This window comes from Schistocerca nitens, chromosome 8 (assembly GCF_023898315.1).
Source record: "Schistocerca nitens isolate TAMUIC-IGC-003100 chromosome 8, iqSchNite1.1, whole genome shotgun sequence".
Taxonomy (NCBI): Eukaryota; Metazoa; Arthropoda; class Insecta; order Orthoptera; family Acrididae; genus Schistocerca; species Schistocerca nitens.
This window is the reverse complement of record NC_064621.1, coordinates 180,427,323-180,453,077: the sequence shown is the minus strand read 5'-3', so window position 1 is coordinate 180,453,077 and position 25,755 is coordinate 180,427,323. Positions and strand designations below refer to the sequence as shown.

The 25,755-nt window shown below is 42.1% G+C and overlaps 1 protein-coding gene across 1 annotated transcript; it reads right to left on the bottom strand.

The window, feature by feature from the left end:
- Positions 1-1,877: 1,877 nt before the first annotated feature.
- LOC126199468 (uncharacterized) lies at positions 1,878-24,325 on the bottom strand. Its single transcript, XM_049936389.1, has 3 exons — positions 23,957-24,325; positions 22,840-23,629; positions 1,878-2,038 (listed from the first exon to the last, which is right to left on the bottom strand). Exons 1-3 carry the CDS (start codon positions 24,323-24,325, stop codon positions 1,878-1,880), a joined length of 1,320 nt encoding a protein of 439 aa, XP_049792346.1.
- Between the last annotated feature and the right edge of the window lie 1,430 nt (positions 24,326-25,755).

Genomic DNA, 25,755 nt, shown 5'->3' with positions numbered 1-25,755 from the left:
AGTAGAAGCTGAAACACTTAGAGGTAATAATCAGAAGTACAGTCTTATATCTCGAACTTGAAATAGATCAAGGGATGAAGTTTGGCAAGATTTTTGCAAGCCTTACAATGTTTGAGATTCAATTAAGTGACCAACCCTAGTAGAATTCTGTGGGTTCCGTATCAAGGAATACAGTAGACTGCATTCGTCGAATTTAGGATATGCCTATATTGTGTAGTGAAGCGCTTGAGAATACTTGACAAGCGGTTTAAAGTTGGGTCATGGACTGTGCGGCTGATCCCGGCGGAGGTTCGAGTCCTCCCTCGGGCATGGGTGTGTGTGTTTGTTGTTAGGATAATTTAGGTTAAGTAGTGTGTAAGCTTAGGGACTGATGACCTTAGCAGTTAAGTCCCATAAGATTTCACACACATCTGAATTTTTTTTAATTTTTTTTTTTTGTCGGTTCGAGGGAACCCCAAGATAAGTGGATGCTTTAGGATGATATGTTTCAAAGAAGCTAGAGTGTATCACAACCACTGTTGATGCAACAAACGAATGATGACCAAAGGAAGAAGGGATGACGACTGAACAGCTGTTTAAAAGAATGAGTAGGAATTTTGAAGAGCAAGCATCAAAAGGAAGGGTGTATAAACGTGAGATTTCAGCTTAGTTATGGTAATTAATAAGGACCTAACACTACATTTACTTTTCAGTAATGTTAGTATAATTGTGCTGATCCACAGTGTTTTGTCTTATCATAGTGGCTTCCGATGATCTCGTGGAATTCTGAATGGCTATACCCATAGTAGGTAGTTAAACTCGTTCGTCTATACTTCTGGACTAGTTCGTCGTATTGTTTAATAGTCTTCACGGCACTTGTGTTAATGATTTTATGACCAGCGTATGTGCAAACTGCTCGCAAGTTGAATGATAAATGCTTGGATATTACTATGGTGCAAAAGTAACGGCAATTTATGAAGATTAATTCGAGCTTACCAGTGAATAATTATATGAATCGATAGAGAAGATTTTGTGGTTAACTCTAGCAATTTACTTACGAGCTGCCGTTGGGTAAATTATTCAATAGTGCTTGAGTAATTAGCATCGCTACCTGTCCTAACTCTCATATCAAAAGAACATAAAAGAAAAAATCATCCAATATTTTTCTGTAGCTTGCTATTCAGGTTGATTCTGGAATAGGTATTTTAATGAGTCTGCATTGTACTCGTAAATAAGTTCTAGCAAACAAAATGAGTTGTACATACTTAATGCACTTGTCACTGTAAGATTTAAGTAGGTTATGGGTGATTTAAGGACGGACCTTCTTTTTGTAAATGTTTTATTTCAGAGAATGTGTGTACCTGTGCTGTACTTTTAGGTTATTATTGCTTCATGTTTATTGTAAGTGATTAAGAAGATCTCCATTTTCAATTTAACCGCCAGGGAGGCTTTGCAGATGTACTGCACTTAATGTAACGTAATTTTGTTAGTTAAAGTAAAGTGTAAACACCTCTAAGAGTCTCTTGATTAGTCACTAAGATTCCATTTGGACACTTTGTCTAAATAAGGGAACGCTGTCTCCCTCTTTTTCACTCCTGACAGTTAAATATACGGTAGTACAGCTTGTAGGGGACGAGCAATGCATAAGCAATTATTTGTGAATAATTGTATAGTATGCGGAGACTAGCAAATTTTCAAGGCAGAGGAGTGTGTTACTGTGTACGAGAGGAATTATTTACTTGATGGTTTATGAATGTTACGAGGCACAAACATTCGTGAGAGAGTCAAGTGGTGGTTGTTGGGTGGGTACCTGGCTCTGCCAATGCAGACGGCAGCAGAGACCTAACAGGCTGCTGAGGGCCAGGCCCTCTAGCTAGGGGGCAACTCAGCTCACACACCTACCTCCACTTGGGCTCACCCTTGGGATTCCTGTTGGGCCAGTCCTCGGGGACAGTGCACTCAGGCGCTGACGTCACACATAGCTGGTCACCAGAAGGTGTTCCCTGATTGACCACTTTGCTGACGTGAAGAGTGCGTCCACCAATATATGGCTGGCATTCTGGAGGATTATGCGCTCACACCTCCAGATGGATAGCAAACAAGAACACATGTCCAGGACGGTATGGTATCATGATTATTTTATAGAACATATGTACTCTGGTTTATTGAGCCATGAGATGGAGTGGTGGACATGTAGTTGCACTTCTCACGTGTTTGAGTAGTAAAATGTATGGGTGGTGACTCCGCTGATAGAGTTGTCTAGGACATTGTAGGCATGCTTGACACAGAGACAGTATTATCATGTTCAAGGTCGATTCTTCTGTTAGTTGTCAGAACTACTGAATTTTACCCATTGTGAAACTTTATTTAATTCAAGATTAAAGTAACAAATTAATTAAATAAATACTCAGGCCCTATTAATTACTAGTAAACACGAAATCAAATGTGAAATTGCGAGCAAATATAGACATACCAGTGCAGACTGTCAGACTGTGACTAGTAAGCAAGTCAATAAAGCGTAGGCTTTCATCTGTCGAATACAGTCTAATATAAAGCAAAGCAAAGTGAGGTAGTCTTTCAATACTCAATGTAAAAGCTTACTCCTGTGAAGAGGTTTGAGTTTATGTGTTTACTAATAAACTTGTTCTGCTTGTTTACGTGGGCTGCTGTTTCTTATTGCACTTCTAGTGGCGCGGTATATATCAGTTGGCAACAGTGTGTTTTCCGTTACACTCGATTTTTCGTGTCTTTGCATTGTTATGGGTAAACGATATCTGCTTTCATGTAAGTTCCAAGTTTCGAGTGAACTATTTGCTACTCTTTATAGCATGGTCGAGGCAACGAAAGTTAAAACTCAAATTTTAATACTTCTCCACACTATGTAACAACCTCAAGAACTGCTGCTAGAGAAGATAGCTGCCAGCACACCGATACCAACGGAAATATCGAACAAAAAGTTCGTCAGTAATTCGCTGGTGATGGGAAATCGAACAGTGCCTTGGCCAAATGGTTCAAATGGCTCCGAGCATTAGGGGACTTAACTTCTGAGGTCATCAGTCCCCTAGAACTTAGAACAACTTAAACCTAACTAACCTAAGGACATCACACACATCCATGAACGAAGTAGGAGTCGAACCTGCGACCGTAGCGGTCGCGCGGTTCCAGACTGTAGCGCCTAGAAACTCTCGGCCACAGCGGCCGGCTGCCTCGGCCTTTCCGCCTATTTGGCAGACATGTCGAGCCAGTGGCATACTTCATAACTCAGCCTGAACAATATTTCCTGGTGGATAGTGCTACAGGTAATGTTTGGTAGTGCACGTACTTTTCAGTTTATGCAGGCCCCGACACGTACCATTTGCTGCAGCAGCTCAACCAAGAGATCGAGCTGCGTGCTCTTCAGTACGATTGTTTCAAACCCTCCTTACTACACTTCTTTCACTCACAAGATCACATAGAGGCTGTTGTCACACGTATTTCAGCTGCCATCTATGGAGTTGATAATAAAGTTGGGGGGTCCATCCAGAGACGGTCGTTTTCATTGTAAATCCAAAGTGAAGGTTTTCAGTCCAAAGTGAACTCAGAAATAACCTTTAATATTTCTTGGGGTCGTCAGCCTGACAAACAGGTACTGTGCCATTCAAGTGCTACACTGACTTAAACACGCACACACTTCCAGTGTACGAACTTACTATAAGGAGAAGATTTGAGTTTATGTGTTGACTAATAACTTGTTCTACATTGTTTACCTGGGCTGTGTTCTTACTGCGCTTTCAGCGGCAGGGTGCATATCAGATACAGCATGAGAATGATCAATGTGATTAAAATATATTGATTCCCCAGTGGTATTTGAATGAAAAATCCAAAAATATTGATACCAATCATTGGCAATGGTTCACTACTCTCCAATAATTTCTACAGTGGTACTCTTTGATGACTATAATCTGCTCTTTATGTGCAGGGTACAAAGTTCTTCACATATGGCAGCACATCCTGCAATTTGTCTGCCTGCAGGCCCTGCGACGACGGACTCTTGGGCCATCCCTAGTATCTCATCACATATACATGTTGGTGCGATTGTATGTGGCAGGGGTTCCCATAAAATTTTCTCGAGGACCCCCTCATAGAACGTGATTGGTACCTTGTCATATCACAGTATCAGGTACCTAGAAAAGCCAAATTAAGAGTCTTGTTAGACGTTTTCTATTTTTGGTACTTAGCAAAAAGCATTGACATATTCATTATTGAAGACGCAGAAGTTAGCGTTCACTAATGCAGGAAGCAGCCAAAACAAAAAATCTGTTACCATACGAAATATATTTAATATATTTTTTATTCTAACAGCATCTTGCGGGCCCCTCTGGCATAGCTCACGGACCCCTGGGGGTCCGCGGACCACCTGTTGGGAACCACTGGTATAAGGGATAGTCAAATGAAAGTATGACAAATGGAAAAAAGTAAATAAATTGTTCATTATTTCAAAATTTTTCACCATAACTGTTAATTTATTTATTTCACTGACGGACAAGAGGGTCATTACCTACATGAAGAAATGTTTTCTGTTAGCTTTGACAGCATAATGTATACAGGCGAACACGTCATCGTCCGAAACGAATCAATTACTACAAATATCTTTCTGCCGGGCACCAAAGATATGCAAATCGCATCGGGAGAGGTCAGGACTTAACAGAGGATACGTAAGAACTTTGAAGTGAAACTTCCGCAACGTAGTCAAAAAACCTGCCCTAACGTTGCTGAAGCTTAGCTAGGAACCTCATACTCATTCCCGATACAGTTCCAGTTTACCAAGTTAGTGATACTGAAGTTTGTTTTTTGGTCGAAATTACACTGTTTTCATATCTCATCACATTTTTTGAATAGAAGTCATAATAATTTATTGGTAACAATGGCTCACAGTTAGAGTGTTTTGTGGTAATCTTTTTTATATACCTTTACTGCTAACTTGTTTCCCATTAGCTAATGAAAGTTTCTTGATACGTAACAACACTATTAAGGAGAGAGTGAAATGTGTGGTCAATGAAATGAGACTTCATAATCTGTAACTACTAGAAAGTAAAGGTATGAAACTTATTTGTAGTTCAGTTCTGATATCTGTGGTTAATTCAGTTTGGCCAAAAAACAGTTATGAAGCATGAAAGTTCCACTGTTCACCAGAGACATGTTAGCATTTGTAGAATGAACAATTTTCAGTCGAATATGGTTCCCCAATTCAGTTTGCATTAAAGTTAAACTTTATTGTCGATTAAGTATTCAGAAAAGTAAACAAGCATTTCATTAAATTGCTTTTACATGTCGCTTGCCGAAAGAAACAGCAAAATTGTTTAGCTGAAGCGCACAGAACTCCAACTCAGATTCTAAATATTGTTCACCGGTTTCATGCGATTTTTGAGAGTGATTCTAACTGTCGTCCTGAATCGATTATTTCACCGATATTCCACCATAATGTTGACATAAACGAAGCTGTATCTTGATTGCTCCTCATTGTTGTAACAAACTTAGGGAGAGGCGTCGCGGTATGATTATCAGTTAAAGATGAGATATATATTTCTATGAATTCCTGCAGTTCTAACGCACTGGGGACTAATACCCTAGATACTGCAAGTAATATGTCCAATACAAGTATGTTGAGCAGTAATCACAAAATCAAATCTCATTGAAAAACAACATAATGATTTAAGGATTAAGCTTGTTTCTGTGAAGATATGATCTGCCTTTGTGCAGCTGTAATAATGTCGTGTCTGAATCTGGTAGCAATATACGCTGCGCGTAATCAGGACAAATCGACGAAGGATGACCAAAGTTGTGAAACTCATTAGCCTCGTGATTAAGCCGGTCGCGCTCGGGCGCTATTGCGATACTCTGCTGATGTTGCAAATTGAGCTCTTTTAACGAGAAGTTGAGGTCTAGGCTTCCTTTCGCGAACAGGAAGAAAAGAAGGAAGGTAGAGCTTTACGTTCCGTCGACAATACCGTCATTAGTGACGCACACAAGGTCGGATTACCAAACGATGGGAAAGGAAATCGGCCTTGCCCTTTTCAAAGGAATCATCACGGCATTTGCTTGTAGCGATTTTAGAGAAATCGAGAAAAACCTAAATCTCAATGGCTGGGCAGACTTTGAACCGCCGACCTCCAGAACCCAAGTCCAGTGTGCTAATGAGAGCGCCACATTTCTCTGTTTTCGCAGACAGAAGAAGACATATAATGAAATAAACGCACATAAACTTCCAACAAAATAAAATCCGAAAATGCATTGTAAAATACAGCAGTACCAGAACTTTTCAACCATACACTGCATATGCATAGGTTGAAGATTATGACAGTACCACTTTCATAGCCGGCCAAGAAAAAAACTTGGTGTATTGCACACTACATCATCAAGATCACGAATTTGAGCGTTCCCTGTAAAGTTATTAGTTGTTTTAAATCGTGTACCTGCAATTTATTCTTGTTTTTGATCCACGTTTATATTTTTTTTTTACATGTTTATTCATTTTCCCTGTCTCTCGGGTAGAGTGGTTGTGATTTTGTAAGTGCATGAGTAGCTACACCATCCAACCATTCTGTTATCAGAATCGGTTAAAGTGTAGGTTAAACTGTTTCCTTTGTGGAACGCCTCTGTAAACCATCAAGCAGTGTGTCAAATCTTTTTCTTATTTTAGTTTTATCTTACTTTGGGTTAAGAAAACGAGCTAGTTCTGGAGTAGCAATTTTAGTCAATAATAAATGGAGATGAAATATTCGTCAGTACAGCTACATAACGCCTCTGTAAACCATCAAGCAGTCTGTCAAATCTTTTTCTTATTTTAGTTTTATCTTACTTTGGGTTAAGAAAACGAGCTAGTTCTGGAGTAGCAATTTTAGTCAATAATAAATGGAGATGAAATATTCGTCAGTACAGCTACATAAATGGAAAAATAATGGCAGTCGAATTCAGATTTAAAGAGGTCATGTAAGAGTTATAAGCGTTTACTCTTTAGAATAATGATTCTCTTTTTAATTTCGGAACAGGCAACACCCTAATCCTTGAAAGGATGATCTGTTTGTCTAAACTGATTCTCCAAGCAATTTAAATTCCTCGATTGTTTCGTTTTTTTGTTCACAGTAAGGTTGGGTAGGACAATGATGTCTTTAAAGAGATGAAGAGACCGTGAAGGGGAATGTGCGGCGTTTGTCGTCCAAGTATAATGTTTAAGCATTCGCCGTAATGGTGGGGTTACCTGAGACTCGAGCAGAAGATTCACAAGCACAACGGGGAAGTTTCAATTGTTGGTTCTACCAGACTAAGTAACTGCCTGTACCTTAAGCGCATATGGTAGTACATGAGACTTTCAGTCTCTAGAGTCTACGCTTTGGTAGTAGTCCTCTGAAACGAAGTACGATATCGTTTAAATCCTAATTGAAATTGTAGATAAGATTAGAAATTAAATAAATGCTTATCAAGAACCTAACATGTTGGCTTCTCAATGTGGTGTTATTTTTGAGAAAATTTATAATATTACTGAGTGATACTGAATATCGTGAAGTATACTTTTCACGTTGCATATTAATAAAACGTTTATGCTAACGATGGTCGTACGTTAGGATTTCCGGTGTATTTTAACTTACTGTTGATAAGAAAGTGTCTTTCCAGAGCTTAGGAGACTTGCAATGAAGTCAATACATACAGCGTTCATATCAGAACAAATCGTGTACAATCTCGGGGTGATTTCCAGCGATTGTGTTTAGCAATTCCTTCATTACTATATTCACAGGTTCGATCCAGAAATGAATGAGATATACGAATGATGCTGTACGCAAAACATAACACACTTTTCTGTTCATTCTAAGAATGTTCCGATGTTTCTCGGACACAAAATAATATATTAATAATTTCACTTATTAATTATAGTGCCAAAGTAGGTTTGTATTTAGTAAACGACCACGTTTATCATTAGCAGTTTTATGCTCCACTCAACACGGTACTGCTTTCAGACTCAACGCACTATGACAGTGAAACGACAGTGCTATATGCGACATTAAACCCTCATAAAATGCTAATCTGCATCGGAAATCATACGATTATTCACAAAATTAGATGAATAGGGGACACGAGAAGCGTAGATGCTTATGGCAATGGAAACGAGAGAAATGAAACGAAAAATGTTTCATTTCATTTGCCTGTACTTGATAAATGTCCGCCGAATGAAATTTGTGAGTTAGCATTTTTTCGACACAAATCGTTATCACAGCAAGCACCTGTAAATCATACACCAGCTGCTGAATGAAAAAGGGAAAAAAATATGTGTGCAATTTTATACACAGGGAGTTAATTTGAATTGAGGTAATCAGTCATACAGTCCTTTAATACACTCACGCACGAGCGCGCGCGCACACACAGACATCTATTACGTTTGCAACATACGAACTACTCCGGAAAGGTAAATATTTACTGCCAAACACGTGTCATGACATAATACAGGGTGTTTCAAAAGAATGATCTGATTATGGACGGTAATAATTACGAAATATGGGACGTGCAGGCAAGGAAATGTGTGTTGTTTGAAGAGGGGTGGCCTACATTTTCATAAAATCGCCGTTTGCTGTCGGTCTGTGTGTCTTTCCAGATTTCAGGCAGTCAGAATTAAAATGGCGTCCTCTCAACAATGCGTTTTGGTACTGATCCACCTGCACACAAAAACATTCATCGTCACACGGCGTACTTGACATTTGTGCAAAAATAAGAGTTTAGATCGACCTCGTAATTTAGGCGTCTTTTGGTCTGTATATTACAACAAGTGCAAGCTCTTCGAGTTGCCGATAAAAGGAAACTAGTTGACCTCAGCAATACTCTGCTAAAGAATATGGAAGACGATGCATTTTTACGATGGTTAATTTTCAGTGGACATAGTACCCGTGGTCTAGGGGTAGCGTCTTTGATTCATAATCAAAACGTGTTCGATCCCGGGTTCGATCCCCGCCACTGCCTAAGTTTTGATAAATATTCAGCATTGGCGGCCGAAGACTTCCTGCATAAGAAGTCAGCCTCATTCCGCCAACGGCCTTCTCAAAGAGGGTGGAGGAGCGGATAGAGGTTCAGGGCACTCTCTTGTCCTAGGGGTGGGAAATTGCCCCAAAAGGCGGAAGAATCAGCAATGATCAACGACATGAGGATGCAGAGGGCAATGGAAACCACTGCATTAAAGACACGTAACGTGTACCCACAGAACATGTGGCCTGTAATTGAAGAAGTGTCATGATGATCTCTCCATTGCCAAAAGATTCCGGAATAGTCCCCCATTCGGATCTCCGGGAGGGGACTGCCAAGGGGGAGGTTACCATGAGAAATAGATTGAATAATCAACGAAAGGATAACGTTCTACGAGTCGGGGCGTGGAATGTCAGAAACTTGAACGTGGTAGGGAAACTAGAATATCAGAAAAGGGAAATGGAAAGGCTCAATCTAGATATAGTAGGGGTCAGTGAAGTGAAGTGGAAGGAAGACAAGGATTTCTGGTCAGATGAGTATCGGGTAATATCAACAGCAGCAGAAAATGGTATAACAGGTGTAGGATTCGTTATGAATAGGAAGGTAGAGCAGAGGGTGTGTTACTGTGACCAATTCAGTGACCGGGTAGTTCTAATCAGAATCGACAGCAGACCAACACCGACAACGATAGTTCAGGTATACATGCCGACGTCGCAAGCTGAAGATGAACAGATAGAGACAGTGTATGAGGATATTGAAAGGGTAATGCAGTATGTAAAGGGGGACGAAAATCTAATTGTCATGGGCGACTGGAATGCAGTTGTAGGGGAAGGAGAAGAAGAAAAGGTTACAGGAGAATATGGGCTTGGGACAAGGAATGAAAGAGGAGAAAGACTAATTGAGTTCTGTAACAAGTTTCAACTAGTAATAGCGAATACCCTGTTCAAGAATCACAAGAGGAGGAGGTATACTTGGAAAAGGCCGGGAGATACGGGAAGATTTCAATTAGATTACATCATGGTCAGACAGAGATTCCGAAATCAGATACTGGATTGTAAGGCGTACCCAGGAGCAGATATAGACTCAGATCACAATATAGTAGTGATGAAGAGTAGGCTGAAGGTCAAGACATTAGGAACAATCAATAAGCAAAGAAGTAGGATACGGAATTACTAAGGAATGACGAGATGCGTTTGAAGTTCTCTAACGCTATAGATACAGCAATAAGGAATATCTCAGTAGGCAGTACAGTTGAAGAGGAATGGACATCTCTAAAAAGGGCCATCACAGAAGTTGGGAAGGAAAACATAGGTACAGAGAAGGTAGCTGCGAAGAAACCATGGGTAACAGAAGAAATACTTCAGTTGATTGATGAAAGGAGAAAGTACAAACATGTTCCGGGAAAATCAGGAATACAGAAATACAAGTCGCTGAGGAATGAAATAAATAGGAAGTGCAGGGAAGCAAAGACGAAATGTGAAGACATCGAAAAAGATATGATTGTTGGAAGGACAGACTCAGCATACAGGAAAGTCAAAACAACCTTTGGTGACATTAAAAGCAACGGTGGTAACATTAAGAGTGCAACGGGAATTCCACTGTTAAATGCAGAGGAGAGAGCAGATTGGTGGAAAGAATACATTGAAAGCCTCTATGAGGGTGAAGGTTTGTCTGATGTGATAGAAGAAGAAACAGGAGTCGATTTAGAAGAGATAGGGGATCCAGTATTAGAATCGGAATTTAAAAGAGCTTTGGAGGACTTACGGTCAAATAAGGCAGAAGGGATAGATAACATTCCATCAGAATTTCTAAAATCATTGGGGGAAGTGGCAACAAAACGACTATTCACGTTGGTGTGTAGAATATATGAGTCTGGCGACATACCACCTGACTTTCGGAAAAGAATCATCCACACAATTCCGAAGACGGCAAGAGCTGACAAGTGCGAGAATTATCGCACAATCAGCTTAACAGCACATGCATCGAAGCTGCTTACAAGAATAATATAAAGAAGAATGGAAAAGAAAATTGAGTATGCGTTAGGTGACGATCCGTTTGGCTTTAGGAAAAGTAAAGGGACGAGAGAGGCAATTCTGACGTTACGGCTAATAATGGAAGCAAGACTAAAGAAAAATCAGGACACTGTCATAGGATTTGTCGACCTGTAAAAAGCGTTCGACAATATAAAATGGTGCAAACTGTTCGAGACTCTGAGAAAAGTTGGGGTAAGCTATAGGGAGAGACGGGTCATACACAATACGTACAACAACCAAGAGTGGACGATCAAGAACGAAGTGCTCGTATTAAGAAGGGTGTAAGACAAGGCTGTAGCCTTTCGCCCCTACTCTTCAATCTGTACATCGAGGAAGCAATGATGGAAATAAAAGAAAGGTTCAGGAGTGGAATTAAAATACAAGGTGAAAGGATATCAATGATACGATTCGCTGATGACATTGCTATCCTGAGTGAAGGTGAAGAAGAATTAAATGATCTGCTGAACGGAATGAACAGTCTAATGAGTACACAGTATGGTTTGAGAGTAAATCGGAGAAAGACGAAGGTAATGAGAAGTAGTAGAAATGAGAAGAGCGAGAAACTTAACATCAGGATTGATGGTCACGAAGTCAATGAAGTTAAGGAATTCTGCTACCTAGGCAGTAAAATAACCAATGACGGACGGAGCAAGGAGGGCATCAAAAGCAGACTCGCTATGGCAAAAAAGGCATTTCTGGCCAAGAGAAGTCTACTAATATCAAATACCGGCCTTAATTTGAGAAAGAAATTTCTGAGGATGTACGTCTGGAGTACAGCATTGTATGGTAGTGAAACACGGACTGTGGGAACACCGGAACAGAAGAGAATCGAAGAATTTGAGATGTGGTGCTATAGACGAATGTTGAAAATTAGGTGGACTGATAAGGTAAGGAATGAGGAGGTTCTACGCAGAATCGGAGAGGAAAGGAATATGTGGAAAACACTGATAAGGAGAAGGGACAGGATGATAGGACATCTGCTAAGACATGGTACTAGAGGGAGCTGTAGAGGGCAAAAACTGTAGAGGAAGACAGAGATTGGAATACGCCAATAAAATAATAGAGGACGTGGGTTGCAAGTGCTACTCTGAGATGAAGAGGTTAGCACAGGAAAGGAATTCGTGGCGGGCCGCATCAAACCTGTCAGTAGACTGATGACAAAAAAAAAAAAAAAAAAAAAAAAAAAAAAAACAATGGTGAAGCAACATTTCACGTTAGTGTTAAAGTAAACCAACGAAACGCACGCATATGGGGACTCCAGAAACCAAATTACATTTACTGGTCGTTAAAGTGACTCCTCTAAAGTGAACATCGTTTCTCGTGAAAAAGTGTATGGTCCCTTCAGTTTTGAGGAAAACACAGTGATTGAAATGCGCCATCTTCAGATGCTGCAGAATTGGCTTTTTCTGCAACTTCAGGAAGACTCTGATGACTTCATTTTCCAACAGGACGACGCTCAACCACACTGGCACAACAACATACATCAGTTCCCCAGTGACGTTCTCTCTTAACCCTGCATTTCAGATAAAGCCGATTCTGAGCCATTTGCCTTGTTTGGCTGGCATACATTCAGGGGCAAGCAAAATTCAGGGGCAAGCATAAATTTAGGGCCAAATAATTCCCCTCCCCATACCCTTAAGCTATTGTTATGGTAATTGATTTATGACCCTCTGGGGGTTGATTTATGAGCCACTGAGGATACTCTGTCCTTCTAAGAAACCTCCACCCTTCCTCCAAACGTCTGGGATGTCATAAAATCACCCCTCCCCTTCACCAATATGGGCACATTTTTAATATAAAAATAATTGATTAATTATTAAAATTTGTCAACTAATTACCCCCTTCCCTCTGGGAAATTCCCCACAGCTCCCATGCCCCTACTTCTCCCATCGCCTCCCCCATCAACAAATTGAGGGAAAAGACTCACTCTTCTTCTCCAGCACGAGAAGAAGGGTTTCACAACACAAATCCAAATCAGTGTCAAAAATATAATGTTCAATTCAATTTATATATTGTCTATCTAATCAGTTTGCAGGAGACAGGGCTCCCCCACTTGGGTAGAGCTCACATCTGCACCCCAGCCCGCATTTCTCATCATATAATAATTGTAAACACCACAGAGTGGTATGAAGGGCAATATATGAGCTGCTATTCTGGGTCACCCACACGTGTGTCTGTTTTCTAGGCACCTCCGGGCACCAGGTGAAGCACCAAACGCTGAGAGCTTTATTTACTGTGGAAGCCTGTGGGCTATGACATGTCATGCATCACTGTGCATCCCTAGCGTAGCCACGTGGGGGCCAGCAGAACTACCGTGAGGTTGCACATGCACAAGGCAACCGTTCTCCATGCTGTGTGGAGACACCCTATGCGTAGCCACAGAGAAAGCATAGTCAGAAGCGACATAGACAGCCATAAATCGTGCCAATACCTATCCAAGTGGACGTATGTGCCTAACCATGTGAGGGACCAGCCATTGTCCTCACTGCCATGAACAAAGCATCTTGTGGCGATTCGTTTCCTGTCCTCCTCTCTCTCTCTCTCTCTCAAGTGGTTACTTCCTGTGTGCAAACACATGCATGAACCAATATATCCAAACACACAGACGGTCGGTTTCATCCCTCCTGAGAATACTGCATTCCTATTGGCTAATGTTGAATTAATGCAGGTACATAAAGCCAACCCTACCCCTAGTCGTCCTCAATCAGCTCTAGTGTCTGGGTACGTCTACATCTACATCTACATCTACATCCATACTCCGCAAGCCACCTGACGGTGTGTGGCGGAGGGTACCTTGAGTACCTCTGTCGGTTCTCCCTTCTATTCCAGTCTCGTATTGTTCGTAGAAAGAAGGATTGTCGGTATGCCTCTGTGTGGGATCTAATCTCTCTGATTTTATGCTCATGGTCTCTTCGTGAGATATACGTAGGAGGTAGCAATATACTGCTTGACTCCTCGGTGAAGGTATGTTCTCGAAACTTCAACAAATGCCTGTACCGAGCTACTGAGCGTCTCTCCTGCAAAGTCTTCCACTGGAGTTTATGTATCATCTCCGTAACACTTTCGCCATTACTAAATGATCCCGTAACGAAGCGCGCCGCTCTCCGTTGGATCCTCTCTATCTCCTCTATCAACCCTATCTGGTACGGATCCCACACTGGTGAGCAGCATTCAAGCAGTGGGCGAACAAGTGTACTGTAACCTACTTCCTTTGTTTTCGGATTGCATTTCCTTAGGAATCTTCCAAAGAATCTCAGTCTGGCATCTGCTTTACCGATGATCAACTTTATATGATCATTCCATTTTAAATCACTCCTTATGCCTACCCCCAGATAATTTATGGAATTAACTGCTTCCAGTTGCTGACCTGCTATATGGTAGCTAAATGATGAAGGATCTTTCTTTCTATGCACTCGCAGTACATCACACTTGTCTACATTGAGATTCAATTGCCATTCCCTGCACCATGCGTCAATTCGCTGCAGATCCTGCATTTCAGTACAATTTTCCATTGTTGTAACCTCTCGATATACCACAGCATCATCCGCATATATTGTGAATAGCAACGGTCCTACGACACTCCCCTGCGGCACACCTGAAATCGCTCTTACATCGGAAGACTTCTCTCCATTGAGAATGACATGCTGCGTTCTGTTATCTAGGAACTCTTCAATGCAATCACACAATTGGTTTGATAGTCCATATGCTCTTACTTTGTTTATTAAACTACTCTGGGGAACTGTATCGAACGCCTTGCGGAATTCAAGGAACATGGCGCCTACCTGGGAACCCGTGCCTATGGCCCTCTGAGTCTCGTGGACGAATAGCACGAGCTGGGTTTCACACGATCGTATTTCGAAACCTATGCTGATTCCTACAGAGTAGATTTCTAGTCTCCAGACAAGTCATTATACTCGAACATAATACGTGTTCCAAAATTCTACAACTGATCGACGTTAGAGATATAGGTCTATAGTTCTGCACATCTGTTCGACGTCCTTTCTTTAAAACGGGGATGACCTGTGCTCTTTTGCAATCCTTTAGAACGCTATGCTCTTCTAGAGACCTACGGGACATCGCTGCAAGAAGGGGGGCAAGTTCCTTGGCGTACTCTGTGTAAAATCGAACTGGTATCACATCAGGTCCAGCGGTCTTTCCTCTTTTGAGATATTTTAATTGTTTCAGTTGTCCCTGTTAGTGTGTCTGTCTGACTATTTTGTGTTTTTTTACATAGTGCAGCTACCATGAACTGGTCAGCAGCAGCAAACAGCAGCAGTGCCAGTGGCAAACACAGTAGACAATCAGAGGAGTGGGAATTACTGGATAAGTAGATATTCAAATCGATAATTTAATTTTTTTCTTTTTTTATGTACAGTTCATTCACTAAGAAATCGTTGTATTGAATACATGTCGTCGTCTTATTCTTTCAGCATAATTACGCTAAATCGTGGATTAGCTGGAATCTGAGAGGCAGCAGCAGCAACAGCAACAGTAACAGCATCAGCATTGTACGGGTATATATTTTTCTTCTTTATAGCACTGCTTACATGTAATGTATTGCTGATATTTAGTGGTCAATGAGTCTCAGACATATCCCTTTCGTTGAAAGAAATTTCTTTCTAAAATTTCATCTTGCGTTGTGTGTGCATACTATGTTTTGTTACTTCATGGCCAACGAGTCTGAGGCATATTCTTTGTTGTTGCAGATGACTTCTAGGATCTGGAGCAGGGAGGGATAGACGTTGTGATCACATCCACATCATAGCCATCACTTAAGTTAATATTCTAAAAAACGTTTTGTTCTTCATATTTTTGTGTGCACATAATGTTTCTGTTATTTTGTGGGCGAATCTGAGTCACATTCTTTGTTGCTGTAGATGATTTAGAGGATCAAGAATAGGGAGGGACAAAGGTTCTGATGCCATCCACATCAGAGGTGTTGTATAAATAAAATTTTTGTTCCTCGTGCTTTTTGCGTAAATATTTTTTTTTATTTGATCAATATGCTGTAGGCGATGTAGGGGAGCTTGATCAATGGATCCACAGTGGCAGAACTCATATAAACTATTAGTTTTCATGATGCACAAGCCTTTTGCTGCTCTGTGTAGAGCAGCTAGTTCTCCAAGGAGGCTCCACTCCATAACTGATGACAACACTGATGAATAAGCGAATATACACTATTCACTCTTGTAATCTCCAGCATTGTCTCAGATTCGGGATGCAGTTGATTAGAATCACTTGGGTTTTCACCTTCAAGCAGTCCTCCTTGTTGAAGGAGTATATTGATTTCAGTGCAACACTGAGGACGTCCACGATGTGTGACTTTGAGAAGGATTTTTTAAATTTATGAATAAGTAAATTTTTGGCAAAAATGTGGAGAATTTGATAAAACATAGTGAAATTTTCGTTGGAACTGAATGGCATGGGCGTTGGAGCATAAGAAAATTCATCTCCAGCCCAAATTGTAAATGAATCACAATATTCAGTGAGAACATTGTTGCTGTGTAGAGTACAAAGACTCCAGTAGAGTTCACAAAAGCTTTCTATGTGGCGATGTGCATACTAGACCTATCCAAATTCCACATGTGCATATTCCATTATTAGTTTGCAAAACCTCATTTCGCTGATACTAAGTTACTTTATATGGATACAGAGGGCTTCATCTGTTGAGTGAAGAACTACAATCCATATGAAATAATGAGGAGCCACAGTGAAATCGTGGAGTTTGTAGGTTTCCGAGCAAAATTGTGGGCATACCACAAATTCGAAGGCGCCATACGCAGGAGGGTTGATGATGTGTCTAACGTGACATTGAGAGCACTATCTACTGAAAATTATTTGTAGTGCCAGTACAGCAGCGTTTGTGGTGCTCCACCACAGCCACAGCATATGGTGCAGCAAACTAGTATTCGATCGATAGGACACAAGGTGTACACTGTGCTGCAGTCTAAAGTCAGCCTGTTGCCTTATGATGATAAAGGGGTCGTATCTGATTATGGGACTGAAACTATGCCATACTCACAGTATTCACTTCTTGAGAGAGAAAGGGTGGGTGGGATTCCTATTGAGTCAGAGAGAGAGAATGCAACTTGGTGTAAATGTTACAGAGTAGTTGGACCTGTTATCATAATATATATATATGGTTCAAATGGCTCTGAGCACTATGGGACTCAACTGCTGAGGTTATTAGTCCCCTAGAACTTAGAACTAGTTAAACCTAAGGACATCACAGACATCCATGCCCGAGGCAGGATTCGAACCTGCGACCGTAGCGGTCTTGCGGTTCCAGACTGCAGCGCCTTTAACCGCACGGCCACTTCGGCCGGCTATATATATATATATATATATATATATATATATATGTGTGTGTGTGTGTGTGTGTGTGTGTGTGTGTGTGTGTGTGTGTGTGTGTGTGGAGTCAATATTTATTTATGAGGGTCACTCCAAAAGAAGTGCAAATTATTTTTGAAAAAATACAGTTTTCATTCTGCATGTGCGAAAGTTTTACAGAATGTAGATACATCCTTACCGCTTGTTTTCAAACTTAGTTCAACCTGTTCCCGTGAGTGGCGCCATCACAGCATGTATTCAACATGGCTGCTACACTTGACGTTCGTCAGAAACAACGTGCTGTCATAGAACTCCTGTGCTGTGAAAACGAGACAGAGGGAAACATCCACAAGAGGTCGAAAAACGTGTATGGAGATGCTGCTGTCGATCGCAGTACAGTTAGTCGGTGAGCAAGCAGGTTACGTGATAAAAGCGGGCACGGAAATATTGAGGATTGTCCTCGCAGCGGCAGGCCTCGTACTGCACACATTCCAGACAATGTGCAGAGAGTTAACGAACTGGTGACTGCTTACAGACGCATCACAGTGAACGAATTGTCATGCTACATTGGGATAGGGGAAGGAAGTGCTTGCAGAATACTGAAAGTGTTGGCGTTAAAAAGGGTTTGTGCCAGGTGGGTTCCCAGGATGTTGACAGTGACTCACAAAGAAACAAGAAAAACGGTATACAGCGATGCTTTGGAACAGTACGTGAATGGTGAAGATGAATTTCTTGGAAGAATTGTGACACGTGATGAAACATGGCTCCATCATTTTTCACCAGAGACGAAGAGGCAATCAATGGAGGGGCATCATGCATTTTCACCCAATAAAAAAGAATTAAAAACCACACCTTCTGCTGGAAAAGTTATGGCTACAGTGTTTTTCGATTCCGAAGAACTGTTGCTTGTGAACATCATGCCAAATGGAACCACCATAAATTCTGATGCATATGTGACGACACTGAAGAGACTTCAAGCTCGACTGAGTTGTGTTCGACCACATCGGCTAAATCAGGATGTTTTGTTGTTGCACGACAATGCACGGCCACATGTCAGTCAAAAAACCATGGAAGTGATCACAAAACTCAGATGGACAACACTGAAACACCCGCCTTACCGTCCGGACCTGGCTCCATGTGACTATCATGTCTTTCGGAAACTGAAAGATTCTCTTCACGGAACAAGGTTTGAAGATGATGACTCCCTTGTGCACACTGCCAAACAGTGGCTCCAACAGGTTGGTCCAGAACTTTAGCGTGCGGGTATACAGGCGCTGGTTCCAATATGGTGTAAGGCAGTTGAGAGGGACGGAAATTATGTGGAGAAATGAAAATATTATTCCTAAAGGATGTATCTACACACTGTAAAACTTTCACACATGTAGAATAAAAGATGGATTTAAAAAAAATAGTGTGCATTTCTTTTGGAGTCTGAGGGATGTGTATTGTGCAGACTCATAATTACATGCCCTGCAAAATAATTATATGAGCACCATCTTCATTCCCAAGAACTGTACTTACAAAATATCTGCACACCATATGGGTTGACAAAAATAACTGTACATCAGAAATATATATGCTCACTTTGCCCAAAACAGTATCTCTCTATTGAAAACTACAACCAAACTGTACCTCAAGAATCAAACTGCATCTCAAGAATAAAATTGTATTTGTGTGAAGTAAATAAACGAAAAATTTGTTACCATACCCCTTTGTTGTTGTTATTTACAAAACACCCATCCCAACTGTATATATAAGAGAAGTGAATGACACAAATGACATTACTTTTGAACATGAAGGTGAAGTTTAACATGGAAGATATCAAAATATGTAGATTGTTTGCATGGAATTAAGACTATCATGCAACATGAGTTAGCGTATGGCAGCAGGAGACACATGATCATGTCTGCTTCCAAAGTAATATAGCAAACGTGTCTAAAATTGTATCACCACTAATTCAGGATAAGTACAGATGTAGTAGCTGGACGAAGTTGTATACTATTAAGGTGGGAGCAGGGTGAAAAGATAGTATACATAGACTGTGTGGTAAAAATTTATTTATTTTTCATCCAATTTAAAAGTAATTTTACATTCTCATAAGTAGACACGTAACTATTTTCACACATGCTCTTCTTGAGTCGATGGAGAACAGGACACCCATAGAATTCCAGGTCTTGAATCGCAGAAAACTTGAAAATTCGACACGTCCATGTGGTCTCCTCTTCACCTTTGGTGTAGATTATGGTATTCCTGTCGCCATAAAATCTAAGCGATGTCACCATATCTTTATAGGGTATACCATGATCATCCCAGTGAATTCCATGATAAAAACGTGTTAATCACTGTGCACTCCTCAATGTCTTAGCACATTTCACATATTCAAAAGACCTCAGTGATGATGTGTTTAATGAGAATGTCTCAATTATACTGGCATCTTATGTGTATCCAATGAATTCAGTATCTTCCAATACTAAATGTCTATGATCATCATGATAGAATCCCTGAGCGTCACCAGTGATGCCAACACCTTGAGATGCCATTGTGAAATGCTCTGGATACGGCTCAGCACCTGTAAATTTATACAGCTCGTTGCACAACACTGAAGAGTAGACAATAGTTAATCACACAGAAATGCTCTAGTTCATAAAGAACTAGAGCAAATGCGGCAGTGTGTTGTGGGAAATATGACAAAGATACAAATTCAATTCATGCAACTATAGGTTCAGATTACCTCATTCTGTTTTGAGCAATCTATCACGATCATTGGTGCCAGCTCCTTGAAATCCTTGGCCTGAGGGTACATCCTTTCTCTTCACAGTATGAAGCATGGAACGCTGCATATACGTCATTCTAATGCTGGTGCAGATTATCATACTGGTAGAATTCAGAGTGAAGGTAGACTCTTGCGTTAGTTACCTTGCAATCGTCAAATATGGCGGAATGATTTGCTACATTCCCTCTTCTCTTGCTCTGAAATGCAGGTATGATGAACCTGGGCATGTACAAATGGACAAAGGTTTTAATAGCCCACTTTTTTCTGTTTGCAATCGGTAGCACTGGGTACTCGAAAAGCTCTCATAAATGGAAAGATAACGCTAGAAATACATCAGCATTCAGAACTTTTAAAACCTTCAAACATTGCTCATCCAATAGGATGATGTGTGGCATGTTTCCCATTACGTTATTGACAGCGATCTCTTCTAGAGATCCTTGAATACATGAGTTGTTATCTAGCAGTTTTAGATGTAAACATGCAGTAAATCTCTTGCACTCTTCCACTGTTTTACCCACTAGTTCATCTATGAGCCATCCAGTATTTTGTAAATCGTTCAAATCCTAGGGAGAAGTAGAGACATCTACTTTGAGTGTTGATGCTTTGCCTATATTGCATGTACAGTCAGTCTCGATCACTTTAAGATGATATCTCATGAAAAAAGAATGCTAGATCATTACGTGTACGGTTCGATGCAGCTGTAGCTGTAACATCCATTTTCGTAAACGATTTGTCAAGATATATGAAACTCTAGCATGAGAGGATTAAAGTAGTGTGGTATTGGATGACAATCCGAATTTCATTGTTCTTGTTAAATGTGGTTGATACATAAGTCTTATGTGAGAAGTATTCATAGTATATAATATACTCATCATATTCCACCTAGCTAGTTATATCAAACGACGTCATTGTGAGGTTTCAGACCTACTGATTTAAGAAACACGTAGTTCACACATGTTATCACCTTGCTTTTCTGTTGAGAAGTACCAAGCTGTGCGTTATGTATAGTGGTCTTATACCTTACGCCCATCCTGCCTTTGTTGCCAATACAAGGACGTCAGGAAGCTGCTAGCTGCTCTGAGTCCTGGCTGGTCGAAGGTCACCACTACCACTTCCAGCCTCCCAGCAAGGCAGGGTCTTCGTTCTCGCTGAGAGGGTGGATGGGTCCAATGCAGGTCCTGGCTGGTTGAAGGTCACTGCCACTTCCAGGTCTCTGCATGTTCAGGGTCATTGCTGATACTGCTTTAAATGTAGCTATACAATGATTTCCTCACCTCGAAAGACAGTGAGTTGGTTATGCTGGTCCACAATATACAGCTCCTAATAGTCCATTGTCTGAACTGTTACTAGGAGATCAGTATCGTTGATAGGGGTGTCAACAATCTTATACCCTTTTCCAACTGAAGGGGACATTCCATAAATTATATAAATCAATCCATTGTTGAGATACGAGTATTTTGCAGTGTTACACTCGACATGAATTGTTCTGACAGCAAGTATATCCACTGATTGGTCGGATTTGTGCAATTTATTACAGCCCTTCTTCAGAACCTGTCCTTTTACTAAGCCCAGTAGCCATTCTATTGAACCTGTCGGGTTAAGCTGACTGAGTTAGGTGTCTGTATTTCAGGTATAAGTATACTAATGTATGGACATAATACAATCCCTTTTCCCGACTATTTTATAATGTCATCTAAATCGTCACTGTTGTGTGCACCAGTTTCTGTTTCCACTATTCTCGGCATTATCTTCCATACCTCTATTGTTGTTCGTAGCGACCACTTATGACTTGTTACTAATATAACTGGCTGCCGTGAGTACAGTGCCACTGACTGAAAGGTCTGGATCATTATCCGTTGATCTCCAGCTCCACTGCTGTGACCACAGATCAGCATCCCCATGGCTATCATCCAGCACAGCCACTTATGTTCTGACCCTGCGAAGAAAAGCTGCTAAACATGCCTGTACCACCCCTTTTCCACTACAAGTTACTACAATGTCTACGACATCGTTAAGGCTTTCGTGGCCACTTGTTGACAAACTGCCTATTGGCTTCTGTCTCGGGTTCTTCGGCCGACGTTCATCTAATGATTTTTCTGACGTTTCGCCAGCACGAGTGGCTGGCATTGTCAAAGCTTCACCCTCCACTGCCGGTGGTGAACTGGAGCCGAGCTCGCGGCCGCAGACTATATGTACCTGGCGCGCCAACGTCCGAGGGCTTCTCCGCGGTCATTTCCGGTGCGGTTCTCCTCTTGCTACCTGCGACGGTCGTTCGCTGCAGTACGGGAAGCCAGGATCCGTTTACCTTAAGGCTTTCCTCTTTCTTGTTGAAACTGTTCGCGTGTTTTTGGATTTCTACAGCTTCTCTGAACAAGCGCGTGTGGTAGTGCTTCTCTACAGCCAGAACTTCCGTGTCGGCGAATTTTATTATGTGGTCGGTCTCATTCAGTGCGTGCTCTGCCACGGCCGATTTCTCCACCTGCCCCAACCTGCAATGTCGCTTATGCTCTTTGATCCTGGTGTTAATGGATCGTCCAGTCATTCCGACATAAACTTTTCAGCATGTGCAAGGTATACGGTATATTCCCGACTTTGCAAGTGGGTCTCTTTTCTCCTTCGCCGATCTAAGACACTCTTTGATCTTTCTTGTCGGTTTGAAAATCGTCTTTACGCCGTGTTTGCGCAATATACGGCCGATTCTGTCCGTCACTCTGGGAATGTATGGCAGAAAGGCCGTACCCGACATTTCTTTTTCTGGTTCCTTACTTCGCCGAGTGTTTGGCTCTGTTACACTTCTAATGTAATTTGTGGAGTACCCATTGCTCCTCAGAACAGTTTCCAGGTGTTGCATTTCTCGTTTGAGGTGTTGAGGCTCACATATTCGTCCTGCTCTCGTTACGAGCGTACTAATCATGCCTCTTTTCTGGCTCGGGTGGTGGTTTGACAGTTTGTGCAGGTATCGGTCCGTGTGTGTCGGTTTTCGATACACGCTGTGTCCCAGGTTTTCGCCGTCCCTTGTGACCAGCACATCTAGAAATGGCAGTTTCTTGTCCTTTTCTACTTCCATGGTAAATGTTATGTTGGCATGGAGGCTGTTCAAGGGTCTCAGGAATTCACCGAGCTGTTCTTCACCATGGCTCCACACCACGAAAGTATCATCGACGTACCTGTACCACACCTTAGGTTTGCAAGTCGCCGAGTCCAGTGCCTGTGCTTCGAATTGTTCCATGAAGAAGTTGGCCACCACTGGACTGAGAGGACTACCCATGGCGACGCCTTCCAGCTGTTCGTAGAAATCGCCATTCCACGTGAAGTAGCTCGTGGTGAGACATGCATGGAAGAGCTTTTTGATGTCTTGCGGGAACATGGAACCGATGTGCTCCAGAGCGTCGCTGAGTGGCACTTTCGTAAATAACGAAACAACATCAAAACTGACCAGGATGTCGTTTGGCGCAAGTTTCAGTTTCTTCAGCTTATCAATGAAATGTCCTGAGCGCTTAATGTATGTGTCGGTCTTTCCCACGTGTGGCTAGAGCAGAGAGGCCAAGTGTTTCGCCAGTTTATACGTTGGTGAACCAGGAGCGCTAACGATCGGTCTCAGTGGAACGTTGTTCTTATGGATCTTGGGTAATCCATACAGCCGAGGTGGTAGGGCTTCTGTGTTGCGCAGGTTTCTCTGTATGTCCGCCGGCAGAGAAGACGCCTTGATTAATCGATTCGTATTCCGAGTGATACGCTGCGTCGGATCTGCGCTTAGTTTTCGGTACGTCGTCGGATCTAATAGGTCTCGGATCTTTTGCTCATAATCTTCGGTCTTCATTACGACGGTCGCATTCCCCTTATCGGCAGGCAGTACCAATATACTCTTGTCGGCGTTGAGATTCTTAATGGCTTGTACCTCTTCTTTCTTCAGGTTGCAAGCTGGTGGTTTTGCTCGGCGCAGTATCCTGGCTGTTTCAGTGCGTATTTCCTCTGCCCTTTCACAAGGAAGGGTCCGAATGGCTGCTTCGGTGTTGGCAATGATGTCCTCCATAGGTATAGTTCTCGGGATGATAGCGAAATTCCCTCCTTTTTGAAGAACTGACACTTCTTCTTCGGTCAATTGTCGTTCAGTGAGGTTGACCACTGTGTGTGACATGTCGGGAATCGCCTTGTCGGTCTGCTTCCGGCATCTTTCAAACTTTTTCTTTTGCCGCTCGGTGCAGCGCTCGAGTTCGTTCTGCATGCTCCTATGAGTGATGCTGTCGATCTTGTCCCAGTCGTCCCGATGCATTCTGCTACTTAGTTGATAGAAAATGTCCAGAAGTTCCTGATCCGTTCTTGCCAAGTCTCTCCGTGTTGTATGTATTCGCTCACGAAGAAAAGCTCGTTCCATTCTGTCGTAGATACGATGTGCTTGGGCGGTGGTGAATAGGCGCTTGCATCTCAAGAACTTCGGTGTAGCACATTCATCTCGGCACCGTGACAGAAAGGCGAGGGAGGACATCAGTCGCGCTTTCTTCTTCCGTCGTTGGTCAAGGCGTCGGTACAATCTGCAAATCTCCTCCCCGTAGAGGCGTAATACAAAATTGTTAAGGCTTTTGTGGCCACTTGTTGACAAACTGCCTATTGGCTTCTGTCTCGGGTTCTTCGGCCGACGTTCATCTAATGATTTTTCTGACGTTTCGCCAGCACGAGTGGCTGGCATTGTCAAAGCTTCACCCTCCATTGCCGGTGGTGAACTGGAGGCGCGCTCGCGGCCGCAGACTATATGTACCTGGCGCGCCAACGTCCGAGGGCTTCTCCGCGGTCATTTCCGGTGCGGTTCTCCTCTTGCTACCTGCGACGGTCGTTCGCTGCAGTACGGGAAGCCAGGATCCGTTTACCTTAAGGCTTTCCTCTTTCTTGTTGAAACTGTTCGCGTGTTTTTGGATTTCTACAGCTTCTCTGAACAAGCGCGTGTGGTAGTGCTTCTCTACAGCCAGAACTTCCGTGTCGGCGAATTTTATTACGTGGTCGGTCTCATTCAGTGCGTGCTCTGCCACGGCCGATTTCTCCACCTGCCCCAACCTGCAATGTCGCTTATGCTCTTTGATCCTGGTGTTAATGGATCGTCCAGTCATTCCGACATAAACTTTTCAGCATGTGCAAGGTATACGGTATATTCCCGACTTTGCAAGTGGGTCTCTTTTCTCCTTCGCCGATCTAAGACACTCTTTGATCTTTCTTGTCGGTTTGAAAATCGTCTTTACGCCGTGTTTGCGCAATATACGGGCGATTCTGTCCGTCACTCTGGGAATGTATGGCAGAAAGGCCGTACCCGACATTTCTTTTTCTGGTTCCTTACTTCGCCGAGTGTTTGGCTCTGTTACACTTCTAATGTAATTTGTGGAGTACCCATTGCTCCTCAGAACAGTTTCCAGGTGTTGCATTTCTCGTTTGAGGTGTTGAGGCTCACATATTCGTCCTGCTCTCGTTACGAGCGTACTAATCATGCCTCTTTTCTGGCTCGGGTGGTGGTTTGACAGTTTGTGCAGGTATCGGTCCGTGTGTGTCGGTTTTCGATACACGCTGTGTCCCAGGTTTTCGCCGTCCCTTGTGACCAGCACATCTAGAAATGGCAGTTTCTTGTCCTTTTCTACTTCCATGGTAAATGTTATGTTGGCATGGAGGCTG

Coding starts and splice junctions, on each gene's coding strand:
- LOC126199468 (XM_049936389.1), bottom strand. CDS start 24,325: ATGCAGAACGAACTCGAGCGCTGCACCGAGCGGCAAAAGAAAAAGTTT. Junction 23,630..23,956: donor ACGCCGACAAGAGTATATTG/GTACTGCCTGCC, acceptor TCTCTGCTCTAG/CCACACGTGGGAAAGACCGA. Junction 2,039..22,839: donor ACCAGAAAAAGAAATGTCGG/GTACGGCCTTTC, acceptor ATAATCCTCCAG/AATGCCAGCCATATATTGGT.